We start from the raw sequence: 17,421 nt of genomic DNA, 5'->3' as shown, positions 1-17,421 counted from the left end.
AGATTTTACACTGCTGGACACACACAAAATCTGGAGGAACTCAGCATCTTTGGGGAGGAATAGTCAGGTTTCCAGCCAGACCCTGCACCAGGAAACATTGGCTCTTTATTCCCTTCGGTAGATGCTGCCTGACCTGCTGAGTTCCTCCAGCATTTTGTGTTTCTTTCTGCAGCTGGGAGCGTTAGTGCTGAGCGGATGAAGGTGTAGGGGGAGGAGGAGGAGGGAGGTTGGCTGGAGGGTCCCCATCTCCCCCGGAACGGCACATTGCAATCTACTGTAAAGCACTAATTCTTGTGCAACTTCAGACTTGCCGAGATGGATCCAGGAAATGGGAGGGGGAATACCCCGCCCACAAACGGACGAAGGTTATTAGCGGACTGCAGGAGGGGAGGAAGGAGCAGGAGACGGGAGCATTGCGCCCGGGAGCCGAGGGTGCAGAAGCAGACGGGCTGCGGGAAGGTGCGGAGCCGGAGCCGGAGCCGGAGCCGGAGCGGGAGCGAGGGCAGAGGCTGTGGGGAGAGCTTGTGGCTCGGCCCGTCGGCATGCGGACAGACATGAAGCGGTGGAAGGGTTGCTGCTGGCTGCTGCTGGCGCTGCTGCTGCTGGGGCTGCTGGTGACCATCGGCGTGCTGGCGTACCTGGGTCGGAGACGGTGCTGCTCGCCGCACGCCCCCTACTCGCAGGCTGCCGTGGCCGCCGACTCCCGAATGTGCTCGCAGGTCGGCAGGTAAGAGCAGGGCGGACCGGGCCCCGGGATATGGGAACCACGCACCGTGTGATCCTGGGCACGGAGACACAACTGCACCCAGGGTCTCCGCATTAATTGACGGCACATTCCCGTGCTTCGCTTAGTAGAAGCCTGCAAGATACCGGGCGCCCAGGGGCAGGGGCAGGGGCAGGGGCAGGACTCCGGACTCGGTCCAGCCACAGCTCCCACGCTCTCCGTACACAGATATAGTGTTCCGGAGCCGTTCACAACATACACAGGGTCTAGAGCTGAGCGGTTCCATACAGTCCGCTCCCCTCCCTCCACCGACACACAGTCCCCCCGACCCATATGGACCACCGACCGATCCTCAACGGACCCCCCAACTCCCACCTAAACCTCCGGGCAACCTTAACCAATTCCCACAACTAGTCAATAGACAATAGGTGCGGGGGTAGGCCATTTGGCCCTTCGAGCCAGCACCGCCATTCAATGTGATCATGGCTGATCATCCACAATCAGTACCCCGTTCCTGCCCTCTCCCCATATCCCTTGACTCCGCTACCTTTAAGAACTCTATCTAACTCTTTCTTGAAAGCATCCAGAGAATTGGCCTCCACTGCCTTCTGAGACAGAGCATTCCATAGATCCACAACTCTCTGGGTGAAAAAGTTTTTCCTGAACTCCGTTCTAAATGGGCTAACCCTGATTCTTAAACTGTGGCCTCTAGTTCTGGACTCCCCCAACATCGGGAACATGTTTCCTGCCTCCAGTGTGCCCAATCCCTTAATAATCATATGTTTCAATCAGATCCCCTCTCATCTTTCTAAATTCCAGTGTATATAAGCCCAGTCGCTCCAATCTTTCAACATATGACAGTCCCGCTATCCGGGGAATTAACCTCATGAACCTACGCTGCACTCCCTCAATAGCAAGAATGGCCTTCCTCAAATTTGGAGACCAAAACTGCACACAATACTCCAGGTGGGGTCTCACCAGGGCCCTGTACAACTGCAGAGGGACCTCTTTGCTCCTATACTCAACTCCCCTTGTTATGAATGCCTACATGCCATTAGCTTTCTTCACTGCCTGCTGTACCTGCATGCTTACTTTCAGTGACTGACGAACAAGAACACCTAGATCTCGTTGTACTTCCCCTTTTCCTAACTTGACACCATTCAGATAGTAATCTGCCTTCCTGTTCTTGCCACCAAAGTGGATAACCTCACACTTATCCACATTAAACTGCATCTGCCCACTCACCCAACCTGTCCAAGTCACCCTGCATTCTCCTAACATTCTCCTCACATTTCACACTGCCACCCAGCTTTGTGTCATCTGCAAATTTGCTAATGTTACTTTTAATCCCTTCATCTAAATCATTAATGTATATAGTAAATAGCTGTGGTCCCAGCACCGAACCTTGCAGTACCCCACTAGTCACTGCCTGCCATTCTGAAAAGGACCTGTTAATCCCTACTCTTTGTTTCCTGTCAGCCAGCCAATTTTCAATCCATGTCAGTACCCAACCCCCAATACCATGTGCCCTAATTTTGCCCACTAATCTCCTATGTGGGACCTTATCAAAGGCTTTCTGAAAGCCCAGGTACACTACATCCACTGGCTCTCCCTTGTCCATTTTCATAGTTACATCCTCAAAAAACTCCAGAAGATTAGTCAAGCATGATTTTCCCTTCGTAAATCCATGCTGACTCAGACCGATCCTGTTACTGCTATCCAAATGTGCTGCTATTTCATCTTTTATAATTAACTCCAGCATTCTCCCCACCACTGATGTCAGGCTAACTGGTCTATAATTCTCTGTTTCCTCTCTCACTCCTTTCTTAAAAGGCGGGATAACGTTGGCTACCCTCCAGTCCACAGGAACTGATCCTGAATCTATAGAACACTGGAAAATGATTACCAATGTGTCCACGATTTCTAGAGCCACCTCCTTAAGTACCCTGGGATGCAGACCATCAGGCCCTGGGGATTTATCAGCCTTCAGTCCCATCAGTCTACCCAACATCATTTACTGCCTGATGTGAATTTCCTTCAGTTCTTCCATTACCCTGGCCACTATTACATCTGGGAGATTGTTTGTGTCTTCCCTAGTGAAGACAGATCCAAAGCACCTGTTCAACTCATCTGCCATTTCCTTGTTCCCCATAATAAATTCACCCGTTTCTGTCTTCAAGGGCCCAACTTTGGTCTTAACTAATTTTTTCCTCTTCACATACCTAAAGCAGTTTTTACTAGACTCCTTTATATTCTTGGCTAGCTTACCTTTGTACCTCATCTTTTCTCCCTGTATTGCCTTTTCAGTTATCTTCTGTTGCTCTTTAAAAGTTTCCCAATCCTCTGGCTTCCCGCTCATCTCTGCTATGTTATACTTCTCTTTTATTTTTATACTGTCCTTGACTTCCCTTGTCAGCCACGGTCGCCCCCTACTCCCCTTAGAATCTTTCTTCCTCTTTGGAATGAACTGATCCTGCACCTTCTGTATTATTCCCAGAAATACCTGCCATTATTGTTCCACTGTCATTCCTGTGAGGGTATCCTTCCAGTCAACTTTGGCCAGCTCCTCCCTCATGGCTCCATAGTCCCCTTCCTTCAACTGTAATACTGACACATCCGATTTTCCCTTCTCCTTCTCAAACTGTAGATTAAAACTTCATATTATGGTCACTACCTCCTAATGGCTCCTTAACCTTGAGCTCCCTTATCAAATCCGGTTCATTACACAACACTAGATCTAGAATTGCCTTCTCCCTGGTAGGGTCTAGTACAAGCTGCTCTAAAAATCCATCTCGGAGGCACTCCACAAACTCCCTTCCTTGGAGTCCAGTACCATTCTGATTCTCCCAGTCTACCTGCATGTTGAAATCCCCCATTACCTTTGCGACATGCTAATTTTAGCTCGATTCAACTTGCACCCTGTATCCAGGCTACTATTTGGGGGCCTGTAGATAACTCCCATTAGGGTCTTTTTGCCCTTACAATTTCTCAGTTCTATCCATACTGACTCTACATCTCCTGATTTTATGTCACCCCTCGCAAGGGACTGAATTTCATTCCTCACCAGCAGAGCCACCCCACCCCCTCTGCCCACCTGTCTGTCCTTTCGATAGGACGTATATCCTTGAATATTCATTTCCCAGCCCTGATCCTCTTGTAGCCATGTCTCTGTTATTCCTATAACATCATACTTGCCAATTTCCAACTGAGCCTCAAGCTCATCCACTTTATTTCTTATACTTCGTGCATTCATATATAATACTTTTAATTCGTTACTCCCCTCTCTTCTCACACTGATTCCTATTGCACTTGGCCATACTCTCCAATCCCTTCCTGAGCTTTCTGCCCTTTAAATTCTGTTGTCTATCTTAACTTTTCTTACTCTCTCTTTCCCTTTAACTCCATCCTTATATTTCCAGTTCATCTCCTCACCCCCCCCCCCCCCCCACTTATTAGTTTAAACACACCCATGTAACAGTGGCAAACCCACCTGCCAGAATGCTGGTCCCCCGCCTGTTAAGGTGCAACCCGTCTCCTTTGTACAATTCATCCTTACCCCAAAACAGATCCCAGTGGTCTAAGAATCTAAAACCCTGCTTGCCGCACCAGCTCCTCAGCCACACATTGAGATCCCATATCTCCCTGTTCCTGCCCTCACCAGCACGAGGAACTGGAAGCAAACCGGAGGTAACCACCCTGGAGGTCCTGCTTTTCAGCCTTCTTCCGGGTTTCTGCAGTCACGCTGCAGAATGTCCTTCCTCTTCTTCCCAACGTCATTTGTGCCGACATGCACTACCACTTCCAGCTGTTCCCCTTCACCCTTGAGGATTCCCTGCAATCGGTCCGTGACATTCTGGATCCTGGCACCAGGGAGGCAATATACCATCCTTAAATCCTGCCTGTTGCCGCAGAAACCCCTTTCTGTACCTCTCACTATGGAGTCCCCTACTGCCACGGCTCTGCCTGTCATCTGTCTCCTTGGCTTTGCCTCAGTGCCAATTTTTGACTCGCAGACCTGTCCACCTCTCAGACCTGTGGTGTCTTCTGTCCCGACAGCTTTTAAGAGGGTGAACCTGTTTTCAGGAACCACATCCCCCGGGGTCTCCTGTACTCCAAACATCCATCCCTTCCTCATGGTCACCCCCCTTCTCTCTTTCAATATCGTCAGAGTAACTATCTCACTGTAGGTCCTGTCCAGAAAACTCGTTTTCCCAGATGAACCTGAGGTCATCCAGTTGCCTCTCCAGTGCCCCAACACGGTCCTTCAGGAGCTGAACCTGGACACACTTACCACAGTTGTAGCAGCCGGAGGCACCATCAGTGTCCCTGACCTCCCACATCAGGCAAGCATCACACTGAATCAGTTTACCTGTCATCTCTTAACCTCCTCTCACCCTCTCCAACTGTCTCCTCCCTCAGCCTCCTCGCCAAAGACTTGCACCTCCCTCGACAGGGCCGCTCCCCTAGAGCAAACCTTGCTTATATTGGCTGATAAATTGACTAATTCATTTCACTCTGCCGACCTTGAAAGTATGTGTTGCAGGCTGGTCCCGCCCAGTTTTTAAATCAACCACTCCTGAGAAGAACAGAAAACAGACTCCCTGCTCAGCCAATCCCCACGCTCTCTCCTTCACTTGCTCCTGCGCTCGGCTCATTACTACACAGCAAGTGCAAACCCTTGGCATGCTCTCTCATACACAAAGGGTTCGACTCACTGCTCAGCCGCACCGGTTCTGTTTTTGAAGAGGTAACTAAGAAGGCCGACGAGGGAGCGTGGTAGATGCGGTCTATATGGACTTCAATAAGGTTCTTAGACACGAGAAAATCTGCAGATGCTGGGAATCCTGAGCAACACACACACAGTGCTGGAGGAACTCAGCAAGCGTAAGATATCACCCTCTTCAGGGTAGACACCCCTCCAAGAGACTTCACAGTAGGGACTACTTAAGCTTTTTCGGGATCAGAATCCCTTGAAGAGAGTTGGCAGTAGTCCCAGAAGCCTGCTGAGTTCCCGCAGCATTGCGCGTGTGTGTGTGTTGCTTCAGTAAGGTCTTGCATGGTAGTGTTCTGACTCGATAGAGGTGTGTAAGATGACAGAGGCATAGATCGAGTGGACACCAGTGATGACTTTCCCCAGGGTGGAAATGGCTATTAGAAAGAGCACAATTTTAAGGTGACTAACAGGGGGATGTCAGGGGTAAAGGTTTTTTTTACACAGTGATGGGTGCGTGAAATGCTCTGCGGGGGGGTGGCAGAGGCATACACATTTGGGGCATATAAGAAACTCTCGGATAAGCATGTGGATGATTGAAAAATGGAGGCTATGTGGGAGAGAAGGGTTAGATTGATCTTAGAATAAGTTCAAAGGTTGGCAAAACATTGTGGGCTGAAGAGCTTGTACTGTGTAGTATTGTGTTACATCAGAACACAAGAAACAGGAGCAGGAGTCGGCCATCTGGCCCGTCGAGCCTGCTTCCCCATTCAATAAGATCACGGCTGATCTGGCCATGGACTCATCTCCACCTACCTGCCTTTTCCCCATAACCCTCAATTCCCCAACTAGGCAAAAATCTATCCAACCTTGTCTTAAGTATATTTACTGAGGCAGCCTCCACTGCTTCATTGGGCAGAGAATTCCACACATTCACCACCTTCTGGGAAAAGCAGTTTCTCCTTATCTCCATCCTAAATCTACTCCTCCCAAATCTTGAGGCTATGTCCCCTAGTTCCAGTTTCACCTACCAGTGGAAACAACTTTCCTGCCTCTATCTTATCTATCCCTTTCATAATTTTATATGTTTCTATAAGATCTTCTCTCATTCTTCTGATTTCCAACCAGTACAGTCCCAGGCGACTCAATCGCTCCTCATTGTCTGACCCCCTCATCTCTGGAATCAACCTGGTGAACCTCCTCTGCTCCTTTGTGGCAGGTTGCTGAGAAGGTGAGATCCAGGCAAATTGGCTGGGTGGTAGAAAGCAGGGAGTGATGGTGGAAAGTTGTTTCTTGGACTGGAAGCCTGTGGCCAGTGGGGTTTCCCAGGAGCCAGCCCACGGTATTGGATCTTCATCAACGATTTGAATGTGAACGTACACGTCATGGGAGGGAGATTACAGACAATAGCTACAGAGGGATCTTGATCAGCTGGTTAAGTGGGCTGTGGAATGGCAACTGAAGATAAGTGTGAGGTGTCACATTTGGGAAGCTTTTCACAGTGATAGGCATCTTGCAGAACAAGTACATCGTTCCTGAAAGAAGTGGCACAGGTAGAGAGGGTGGTGAGGACACACTGGCCCTCATCAGTCAGGACACTGAGTATAGATAGCAGTTGGGAGGTTACGTCGCAGTTCTACAAGACGTTAGTGCTGTTGCATTTGGAATATCGTGTTCGGTTTTGGTCACTCCTTTATAGGAAAGATGCCATTGTGCTGGAGAGAGTGCAGAAAATGTTTATGAGGATGTTGTCAAGGACTGAGTTATAGGGAGAGGTTGACTTTATCTTCTGGAAGATAGGAGACTAGGGGAACATCTCACAGAAGTGTATCAGACCACGAGGGGCACAGAAGAGAATGCGGTCTTTTCCCAAGCATGGGGAAATCAGGAACTAGAGGGCATAGGTTTAAGGTGAGAAGCGAAAGATCTGATAGGAACATGAGTGGCAAATTTATTCATCCACAGGGAGGTCAGCACATGGAATGAGTTGTCAGAGAAGTAGTAAAGGCCGGTCGGTACATTAACAACATTTAAAAGTTATTTGGATATATTGATAAACACAAGATACTGGAAATCCAGAGTAAAATGCACAAACGCTGGAGGAACTTAGCAGGGCAGGCAGGCAGCATCTATGTAAAGGAACAAAGAGTCTGTTTTGTTCTGAGACCCTTCACCAGGAAGTTTGGAGAGAAATTGGCCGAGCATTGGCAATGGGACTGGCTCAGGTGTGCATCTTTGTCAACATGTACCACGTGACTGAAGGGCTTGCTTCTGTGCTGAATAACTTGCTAGCTCTAATGAAGCACATCCTGTTCACTATTACACAGTGTACGGACTCATTTCAGGAGTGCTCAGCACTTACTGAAGAAAAGCACACCTTGACTAACAGTGCAGTGCCAGCTCCTCACTTTGCACTGCGTCTTGTCCGAGAATTCCCTACCCCAGAGTATGGAGCTGCCAGGACTGCCTGTGTCAACCACATTACAGTGATGGTGACAATGTTATAGTCCCATAAGTTAATTTCAGCTTGGAGATCCTTGCAAAGCAGTGGGCGTGTGGTGAGCGCAGCTGACGTTGACCTGGCACTGTGTGCTGTGGATTGGTGAGTGGTTCTGCAAAATCACATGCATCCAGAATCTTTCTTTAACCTTTCCAGCTTAACACCATCCTTCCTATAGCTGAATGAATGCAATACTCCCAATGTTCTCAGTGATATCCCGTACAACACTCCCAATGAGATCTCAGCGAAGTCTCGTACGACACTCCCAATGAGATCTCAGCGAAGTCTCGTACGACACTCCCAATGAGATCTCAGTGAAGTCCTGTACAATACTCGTAATGATATCTCAGCGCCATCCCGTACGACACTCCCAATGAGATCTCAGTGAAGTCTCGTACGACACTCCCAATGAGATCTCAGTGAAGTCTCGTACGACACTCCCAATGAGATCTCAGCGAAGTCTCGTACGACACTCCCAATGAGATCTCAGCGAAGTCTCGTACGACACTCCCAATGAGATCTCAGCGAAGTCTCGTACGACACTCCCAATGAGATCTCAGCGAAGTCCTGTACAATACTCGTAATGATATCTCAGCGATATCCGGTACGACACTCCCAATGAGATCTCAGTGAAATCCTGTATGACACTCCCAATGATATCTCAGCGAAGTCTCGTACGACACTCCCAATGATATCTCAGCGATATCCCGTACGACACTCCCAATGAGATCTCAGCGAAGTCTCGTACGACACTCCCAATGATATCTCAGCGAAGTCTCGTATGACACTCCCAATGAGATCTCAGCGAAGTCTCGTACGACACTCCCAATGAGATCTCAGCGATATCCCGTACGACACTCCCAATGAGATCTCAGCGATATCCCGTATGACACTCCCAATGAGATCTCAGTGAAATCCTGTATGACACTCCCAATGTTCTCAGTGATATCCCGTACGACACTCCCAATGAGATCTCAGCGATATCCCGTATGACACTCCCAATGAGATCTCAGTGAAATCCTGTATGACACTCCCAATGTTCTCAGTGATATCCCGTACGACACTCCCAATAAGATCTCAGTGATATCCCGTACGACACTCCCAATGAGATCTCAGTGATATCCCGTACGACACTCCCAATGAGATCTCAGCGACATCCCGTACGACACTCCCAATGAGATCTCAGTGAAGTCCTGTACAATACTCGTAATGATATCTCAGCGAAGTCTCGTACGACACTCCCAATGAGATCTCAGCGAAGTCTCGTACGACACTCCCAATGAGATCTCAGCGAAGTCTCGTACGACACTCCCAATGATATCTCAGCGAAGTCCCGTACGACACTCCCAATGATATCTCAGCGAAGTCTCGTACGACACTCCCAATGAGATCTCAGTGAAGTCCTGTACGACACTCCCAATGAGATCTCAGTGAAATCCTGTACGACACTCCCAATGAGATCTCAGCGATATCCGGTACGACACTCCCAATGAGATCTCAGCGACATCCCGTACGACACTCCCAATGAGATCTCAGCGAAGTCTCGTACGACACTCCCAATGAGATCTCAGCGACATCCCGTACGACACTCCCAATGAGATCTCAGCGAAGTCTCGTACGACACTCCCAATGAGATCTCAGCGAAGTCTCGTACGACACTCCCAATGATATCTCAGCGAAGTCTCGTACGACACTCCCAATGAGATCTCAGCGACATCCCGTACGACACTCCCAATGAGATCTCAGCGATATCCGGTACAACACTCCCAATGAGATCTCAGCGAAGTCTCGTACGACACTCCCAATGAGATCTCAGCGATATCCCGTACGACACTCCCAATGAGATCTCAGTGAAATCCTGTACGAAACTCCCAATGAGATCTCAGCGATATCCGGTACAACACTCCCAATGAGATCTCAGCGACATCCCGTACGACACTCCCAATGATATCTCAGCGATATCAGGTACGACACTCCCAATGAGATCTCAGCGACATCCCGTACGACACTCCCAATGAGATCTCAGCGATATCCCGTACGACACTCCCAATGAGATCTCAGCGATATCCGGTACAACACTCCCAATGAGATCTCAGCGAAGTCTCGTACGTCACTCCCAATGAGATCTCAGTGATATCCCGTACGTCACTCCCAATGATATCTCAGTGATATCCCGTACGACACTCCCAATGATATCTCAGTGATATCCCGTACGACACTCCCAATGAGATCTCAGCGATATCCGGTACAACACTCCCAATGAGATCTCAGTGAAGTCTCGTACGACACTCCCAATGAGATCTCAGTGATATCCCGTACGACACTCCCAATGAGATCTCAGTGATATCCCGTACGACACTCCCAATGAGATCTCAGTGAAATCCTGTACGAAACTCCCAATGAGATCTCAGTGATATCCGGTACAACACTCCCAATGAGATCTCAGCGATATCCGGTACAACACTCCCAATGAGATCTCAGCGACATCCCGTACGACACTCCCAATGATATCTCAGCGATATCCGGTACGACACTCCCAATGAGATCTCAGTGAAATCCTGTACGAAACTCCCAATGAGATCTCAGCGATATCCGGTACAACACTCCCAATGATATCTCAGTGATATCCCGTACGACACTCCCAATGAGATCTCAGTGATATCCCGTACGACACTCCCAATGAGATCTCAGCGACATCCCGTACGACACTCCCAATGAGATCTCAGCGATATCCGGTACGACACTCCCAATGAGATCTCAGTGAAATCCTGTACGACACTCCCAATGAGATCTCAGTGAAGTCCTGTATGACACTCCCAATGAGATCTCAGTGATATCCCGTACAACACTCCCAATGAGATCTCAGTGATATCCCGTACGACACTCCCAATGAGATCTCAGCGACATCCCGTACGACACTCCCAATGAGATCTCAGCGATATCCGGTACGACACTCCCAATGAGATCTCAGTGAAATCCTGTACGACACTCCCAATGAGATCTCAGTGAAGTCCTGTACGACACTCCCAATGAGATCTCAACGACATCCCGTACGACACTCCCAATGAGATCTCAGCGATATCCGGTACGACACTCCCAATGAGATCTCAGTGAAATCCTGTACGACACTCCCAATGAGATCTCAGCGAAGTCCTGTATGACACTCCCAATGAGATCTCAGTGATATCCCGTACAACACTCCCAATGAGATCTCAGTGAAGTCTCGTACGACACTCCCAATGAGATCTCAGTGACGTCCCGTATGACACTCCCAATGAGATCTCAGCGATATCCTGTACGACACTCCCAATGAGATCTCAGTGAAGTCCTGTACGACACTCCCAATGAGATCTCAGTGATATCCCGTACGACACTCCCAATGAGATCTCAGTGAAGTCCTGTACGACACTCCCAATGAGATCTCAGCGAAGTCTCGTACGACACTCCCAATGAGATCTCAGTGATATCCGGTACGACACTCCCAATGAGATCTCAGCGAAGTCTCGTACGACACTCCCAATGAGATCTCAGCGACATCCCGTACGACACTCCCAATGAGATCTCAGTGAAGTCCTGTACAATACTCCTAATGAGATCTCAGCGACATCCCGTACGACACTCCCAATGAGATCTCAGTGAAGTCTCGTACGACACTCCCAATGAGATCTCAGTGAAGTCCTGTACAATACTCCTAATGAGATCTCAGCGATATCCCGTACGACACTCCCAATGAGATCTCAGTGAAATCCTGTATGACACTCCCAATGAGATCTCAGCGATATCCCGTACGACACTCCCAATGAGATCTCAGTGATATCCCGTACGACACTCCCAATGAGATCTCAGCGACATCCCGTACGACACTCCCAATGATATCTCAGCGAAGTCCCGTACGACACTCCCAATGAGATCTCAGTGATATCCCGTACGACACTCCCAATGAGATCTCAGTGAAGTCTCGTACGACACTCCCAATGAGATCTCAGTGAAGTCCTGTACAATACTCCTAATGAGATCTCAGCGATATCCCGTACGACACTCCCAATGAGATCTCAGTGAAATCCTGTATGACACTCCCAATGAGATCTCAGCGATATCCCGTACGACACTCCCAATGAGATCTCAGTGATATCCCGTACGACACTCCCAATGAGATCTCAGCGACATCCCGTACGACACTCCCAATGATATCTCAGCGAAGTCCCGTACGACACTCCCAATGAGATCTCAGTGATATCCCGTACGACACTCCCAATGAGATCTCAGCGAAGTCTCGTACGTCACTCCCAATGAGATCTCAGCGACATCCCGTACAACACTCCCAATGAAATGTCAGTGACGTCCCGTATGGCTGTAACATGATGTTTTGAGTTCTTGTACTCATTGTTCTGACTGATAAAGGCAAGTGTTCTGATGCTTCTTCTCCACCCTGTCTAATGTGTTGCAACTTTCTGGGAACTCTTTATCTGTACCCTTGGGTTTCTCTGTTCTAGTACTGTTTGCTATGTAGTATTGCCTGGTTTACTAACCACAATGCACTACCTCACACTTGTCTGAGTTAAATTCCATCTGCTATTCCTTCGCCCCATTGGTGTAAATCCTGTTGTAATCTTAGACAAACTGCACCACCTGCTGACTTACTAAGCAAGTTAATGCCACTGATTCAGATTGTGAGCGGAGATGATCACAAACTATCACAAGCCTCCAGTCTGAAGAACACTGCCACATGAAGTCTCCGACCAGCGGTCAGCCTTGTGCCCTTTTGGCTCGTCCACCCCGGATCGCACGTGATCGAACTTTCCAGACAGCCGTGCCTGAGCCTCCCTGTCGAGAGCACTGACCACATTGCCCTCAGTCTGCTCTGCAAAAGTAGTTAAAGATGTGAGACATGGGTAGCCAGAGACGTTTTTCCAGTGCAGAAAAGGCTAATTCCAGGGGGCATAATTTAACGGTGATAGGGGTTTATTGGCCTTCATCAACCATGGGATTGAATTTAAGAGCTGAGAGGTAACGTTGCAGCAAAATAGGACTCTGGTCAGACCCCACTTGGAGTACTGTGCTCAGTTCTGGTCACCTCACTACAGGAAGGATGTGTAAACCATAGAAAGGGTGCAGAGGAGATTTACAAGGATGTTGCCTGGATTGGGGAGCATGTCTTATGAGAATAGGTTGAGTGAACTCGGCCTTTTCTCCTTGAAGTGACAGAGGATGAGAGGTGACCTGATAGAGATGTATAAGATGATGAGAGGCATTGGTCGTGTGGATAGTCAGAGGCTTTTTCCCAGGGCTGAAATAACTAACACGAGAGGGCACAGTTTTAAGGTGCTGGGGAGTAGGTACAGAGGAGATGTCAGGGTAAGTTTTTTTACACAGAGAGCGGGGAGTGTGTGGAATGGGCTGCTGGTGACGGTGGTGGAGGTGGATACGATAGGGTCTTTCAAGAGACTCCTGACAGGTCCATGGAGCTCAGAAAAATAGAGGGCTATGGGTAACCCTGGGTAATTTCTAAAGTAAGGACGTATTTGGCACAGCTTTGTGGGCTGAAGGGCCTGTATTGTGCTGTAGGTTTCCTGTGTTTCAATGTGATGTGGTAGGTGCACAGAGTACCGTGTCAGGGCATTATGGGCAATCTTATATCGGCACGTGAATTGTGGAAATATGGATGGCTGTGTATAAGGAAGGGTTAGATTGATTTCCGTGTAGGTACCGTGGGGTGGCACAGTAGCAGAAGCGGAGAGGTTGACACAACACTGTGTGGTACAGGCGACACGGATTCAATTCCCACAGCTGCCTGTAAGGAGTTTGTACATTCTCGCTGCGACCACGTGGGTTTCCTCCGGGTGCTCTGGTTTCCTCCCACAGGCCAGAGACGTGGTGGTTGTCCCGTGATTGGGATAGGATTATCCAGCGGCGATTGTTGAGCTAGTCTGCTCTGCGTGTCAATGAATGGTTAATGTCGGTCCAAAGGGCCTGTATTGTGCTGTAGTTCACAGTTCTGTCCTATCATCTCCCATGAACAAAAGCATGCTGTACTTCCCTGGTTTGTCCTTGCAGCCCTTCCCAAATGAAGGCACAGGCTTGGCCACCCCTCCGTATTCTGGTGCCCCACCTGACACAGTGCCAATATCTCTGCCAGAAATACTACAATTTCTTCCCCTGCTTTCCGCAGTGAGCCAGGCACCTTAACGTTACCTTAAGAATTGTCGCTAAGTCTCCCTCATTGTGAAGTTGTAATGAATACTGTCATTAGGCATTGTTACCGCAGGATCACTGTTATTTGTCTGAAATGATTTTCAATTCAGGAATTCTGCAACCAGGTTCTCCCACTAATTGAACCTTTTCCACAGTCCCCCTGACAAACCTTCTCAAGGATTCAATTGCTTGAGTATGATCACCCCTCATTCTTCAAAACTCGAAAGAAATCAGATCGGAAGTTGACGCTCTCATCACAGGAATTAACTTTGTGACTCTCAGCATGACTGTGTCACCAACGTTACGATGTTGTTGTGATGCTACCAATGTACTGTCACTGAGAGGCCAATGTACTGTCACTGAGAAGCCATAGTTGAATTTCTCTGTGTAGAAGATGATGAGAGGCATTGATCGTGTGGATAGTCAGAGGCTTTTTCCCAGGGCTGAAATGGCTAACATGAGGGAGCACAGGTTTAAGGTGCTGGGAAGTAGGTACAGAGGAGATGTCAGGGTAAGTTTTTTTACACAGAGAGCGGGGAGTGTGTGGAATGGGCTGCTGGTGACGGTGGTGGAGGTGGATACGATAGGGTCTTTCAAGAGACTCCTGGACAGGTACATGGAGCTCAGAAAAATAGTGAACTATGGGTAACCCTGGGTAATTTCTAAAGTAAGTACATGTTCAGCACAGGACTAGGGGCCAAAGAGCCTGTATTGTGCTGTAGGTTTTCTATGTTTCTATGGGAGCCATGACTGACTGAACAGCTGAGACTGAGCTGACCTCCTGAGGTTGCGATAACAATGGGAATCTGTCCTCATGACAGGCTGGTGACTGTTCGTTCCACGCTAACCTCCAGTAGAGTGTGCGTTGCTGCCGATCGGTTTCCCTGCTCCCTCTTAAACTGGACAAAGCTGGAAGTGGGAGGAGGGGGGTTATGGCAGCTCAGACATTGGACTAGAGCAGAGGGAAGGGTACTGGGGACAGGGGAGGGGGTATTGCCCCTCTCTGAGGGAGGTGGGGGTAGTGGGGTGGTGGGGACACGGAGTGGTATTGTCCCTGTCTGAGGGAGTGGGGGTGGTGGGGACACGGAGGGGTATTGTCTCTGTCTGAGGGTGGTGGGGTACTGGGGACACGGGACTGTATTGCCCCTGAATGAGGGAGGTGGGGGTATTGGGGACAGGGGAGGGGGTATTGCCCCTGTCTGGGGGAGGTGGGGTACTGGGGACACGGGAGGGGGTATTGCCCCTGTCTGGGGGAGGTGGGGTACTGGGGACACGGGAGGGGGTATTGCCCCTGTCTGGGGGAGGTGGGGTACTGGGGATGGGGAAGGGTATTGCCCCTGTCTGGGGGAGACTGGGGACAGGGAAGGGTATTGCCCCTGTCTGGGGGAGGTGGGGTACTGGGGACAGAAATATTTGTGACCCTGATGTGTGGGTTGCTTTGCAGGGACATCCTGCGGAAAGGTGGGTCTGCCGTGGATGCAGCGATCGCGACTCTGCTGTGTAGTTCCCTGGTCCACCCACAGAGTCTGGGCATCGGTGGAGGATCCATCTACACCATTTATGACGCAACAAAAGGTGACTCACATCAGCTTCGCCCAAGGGTGTTGTGCAAAGGGGAGGTTGGGACAGGGCACTTGTCCAATTGCTGTTTAGACTGAAGTACAGATGTGCTCCAGCTTGGGGCCTCTGATGGTAATGTCGCTCCCCAGCACAGCTGCACCAAGATTGAGAACTCTCTGACCCTGGGGATGGGTGGCGTGGTACTGCAGGTGAGGGGGTAGTCGGGGAGTGGGATTGTGCTTATGGCTGCTCTGGACTCCCCCGTGTGTTACTATCCTGTTACTGTGTGTGATTCTGGTGAGTTGCAAGTTTCTCAGTTATTTTAAGCAGAAATTGGTCAAACCCTGGGGAGGAAGAAAGGGGAAGGACTGGCAGTGAGGGTTGACAGGATGGGTTCCAGCTGTGTGCTAAACTCCAGGGTTTGGATTTCAACCAAACAAAAAATTCGAAAACCTCATCAGATAATGAAATGTTGCCCAAGGATGTACACAGAGTGAAACACGTGGATGAAGGACTATGGCAAGTAGAGGGGAGGGTGGAGGGTGGAGGGTGGGTCGCTGTCAGTTCAACTACACCCTCATTGGATTGGTCTGCAATGGCTTAGTGTCCTTGTCCTCCTGCAGCCTGTATGTACCCAGAGCATGTAGATCACACACCGTATCTCACAGTAGATCACACACCGTATCTCACAGCAGATCACACACCGTCTCTCACAGTAGATCACACACCGTCTCTCTCACAGTAGATCACACACCATCTCTCTCACAGTAGATCACACACCGTCTCTCTCACAGTAGATCACACACCGTCTCTCACAGTAGATCATACACACCGTCTCTCACAGTAGATCACACACCGTCTCTCTCACAGTAGATCACACACCGTCTCTCTCACAGTAGATCACACACCGTCTCTCTCACAGTAGATCACACACCGTCTCTCTCACAGTAGATCACAAACCGTCTCTCCCAGTAGATCACAAACCGTCTCTCACAGTAGATCACACACCGTCTCTCACAGTAGATCACACACACCGTCTCTCACAGTAGATCACACACCATCTCTCACATTAGATCACAGACCGTATCTCACAGTAGATCACACACCATCTCTTACAGTAGATCACACACCGTCTCTCTCTGTAGATGACACACACCGTCTCTCACAGTAGATCACACACCGTCTCTCACAGTAGATCACACACCGTCTCTCTCACAGTAGATCACACACCGTCTCTCGCAGTAGATCACACACACCATCTCTCGCAGTAGATCACACACCGTCTCTCACAGTAGATCACACACCGTCTCTCACAGTAGATCACACACCGTATCTCACAGTAGATCACACACCATATCTCACAGTAGATCACACACCATCTCTCACAGTAGATCACACACCGTATCTCACAGTAGATCACACACCCTATCTCACAGTAGATCACAGACAGTAACTCACAGTAGATCACACACCATCTCTCACAGTAGATCACAGACCGTATCTCACAGTAGATCACACACCGTCTCTCACAGTAGATCACACACCGTCTCTCACAGTAGATCACACACCGTCTCTCACAGTAGATCACACACCGTATCTCACAGTAGATCACACACCATCTCTCAGTAGATCACACACCATCTCTCACAGTAGATCACACACCATCTCTCACAGTAGATCACACACCATCTCTCTCTGTAGATCACACACCGTCTCTCACAGTAGATCACACAC

At 49.3% G+C, this 17,421-nt stretch overlaps 1 protein-coding gene across 1 annotated transcript in view; it reads left to right on the top strand.

Moving 5' to 3' along the window:
- Nucleotides 1-393: 393 nt before the first annotated feature.
- The window catches only part of LOC140732863 (glutathione hydrolase 5 proenzyme-like), a 128,431-nt gene continuing 111,403 nt past the window's right edge, over nucleotides 394-17,421 (top strand). The window contains exons 1-2 of the mRNA XM_073055493.1: nucleotides 394-727; nucleotides 15,572-15,702. Coding sequence (XP_072911594.1) covers nucleotides 543-727; nucleotides 15,572-15,702 — 316 coding nt within the window. The 5' untranslated portion in view covers nucleotides 394-542. The remainder of the gene's footprint in view (nucleotides 728-15,571; nucleotides 15,703-17,421) is intronic.

This window comes from Hemitrygon akajei, chromosome 9 (assembly GCF_048418815.1).
Source record: "Hemitrygon akajei chromosome 9, sHemAka1.3, whole genome shotgun sequence".
Taxonomy (NCBI): Eukaryota; Metazoa; Chordata; class Chondrichthyes; order Myliobatiformes; family Dasyatidae; genus Hemitrygon; species Hemitrygon akajei.
This window is presented reverse-complemented; position numbering and strand designations above follow the sequence as displayed.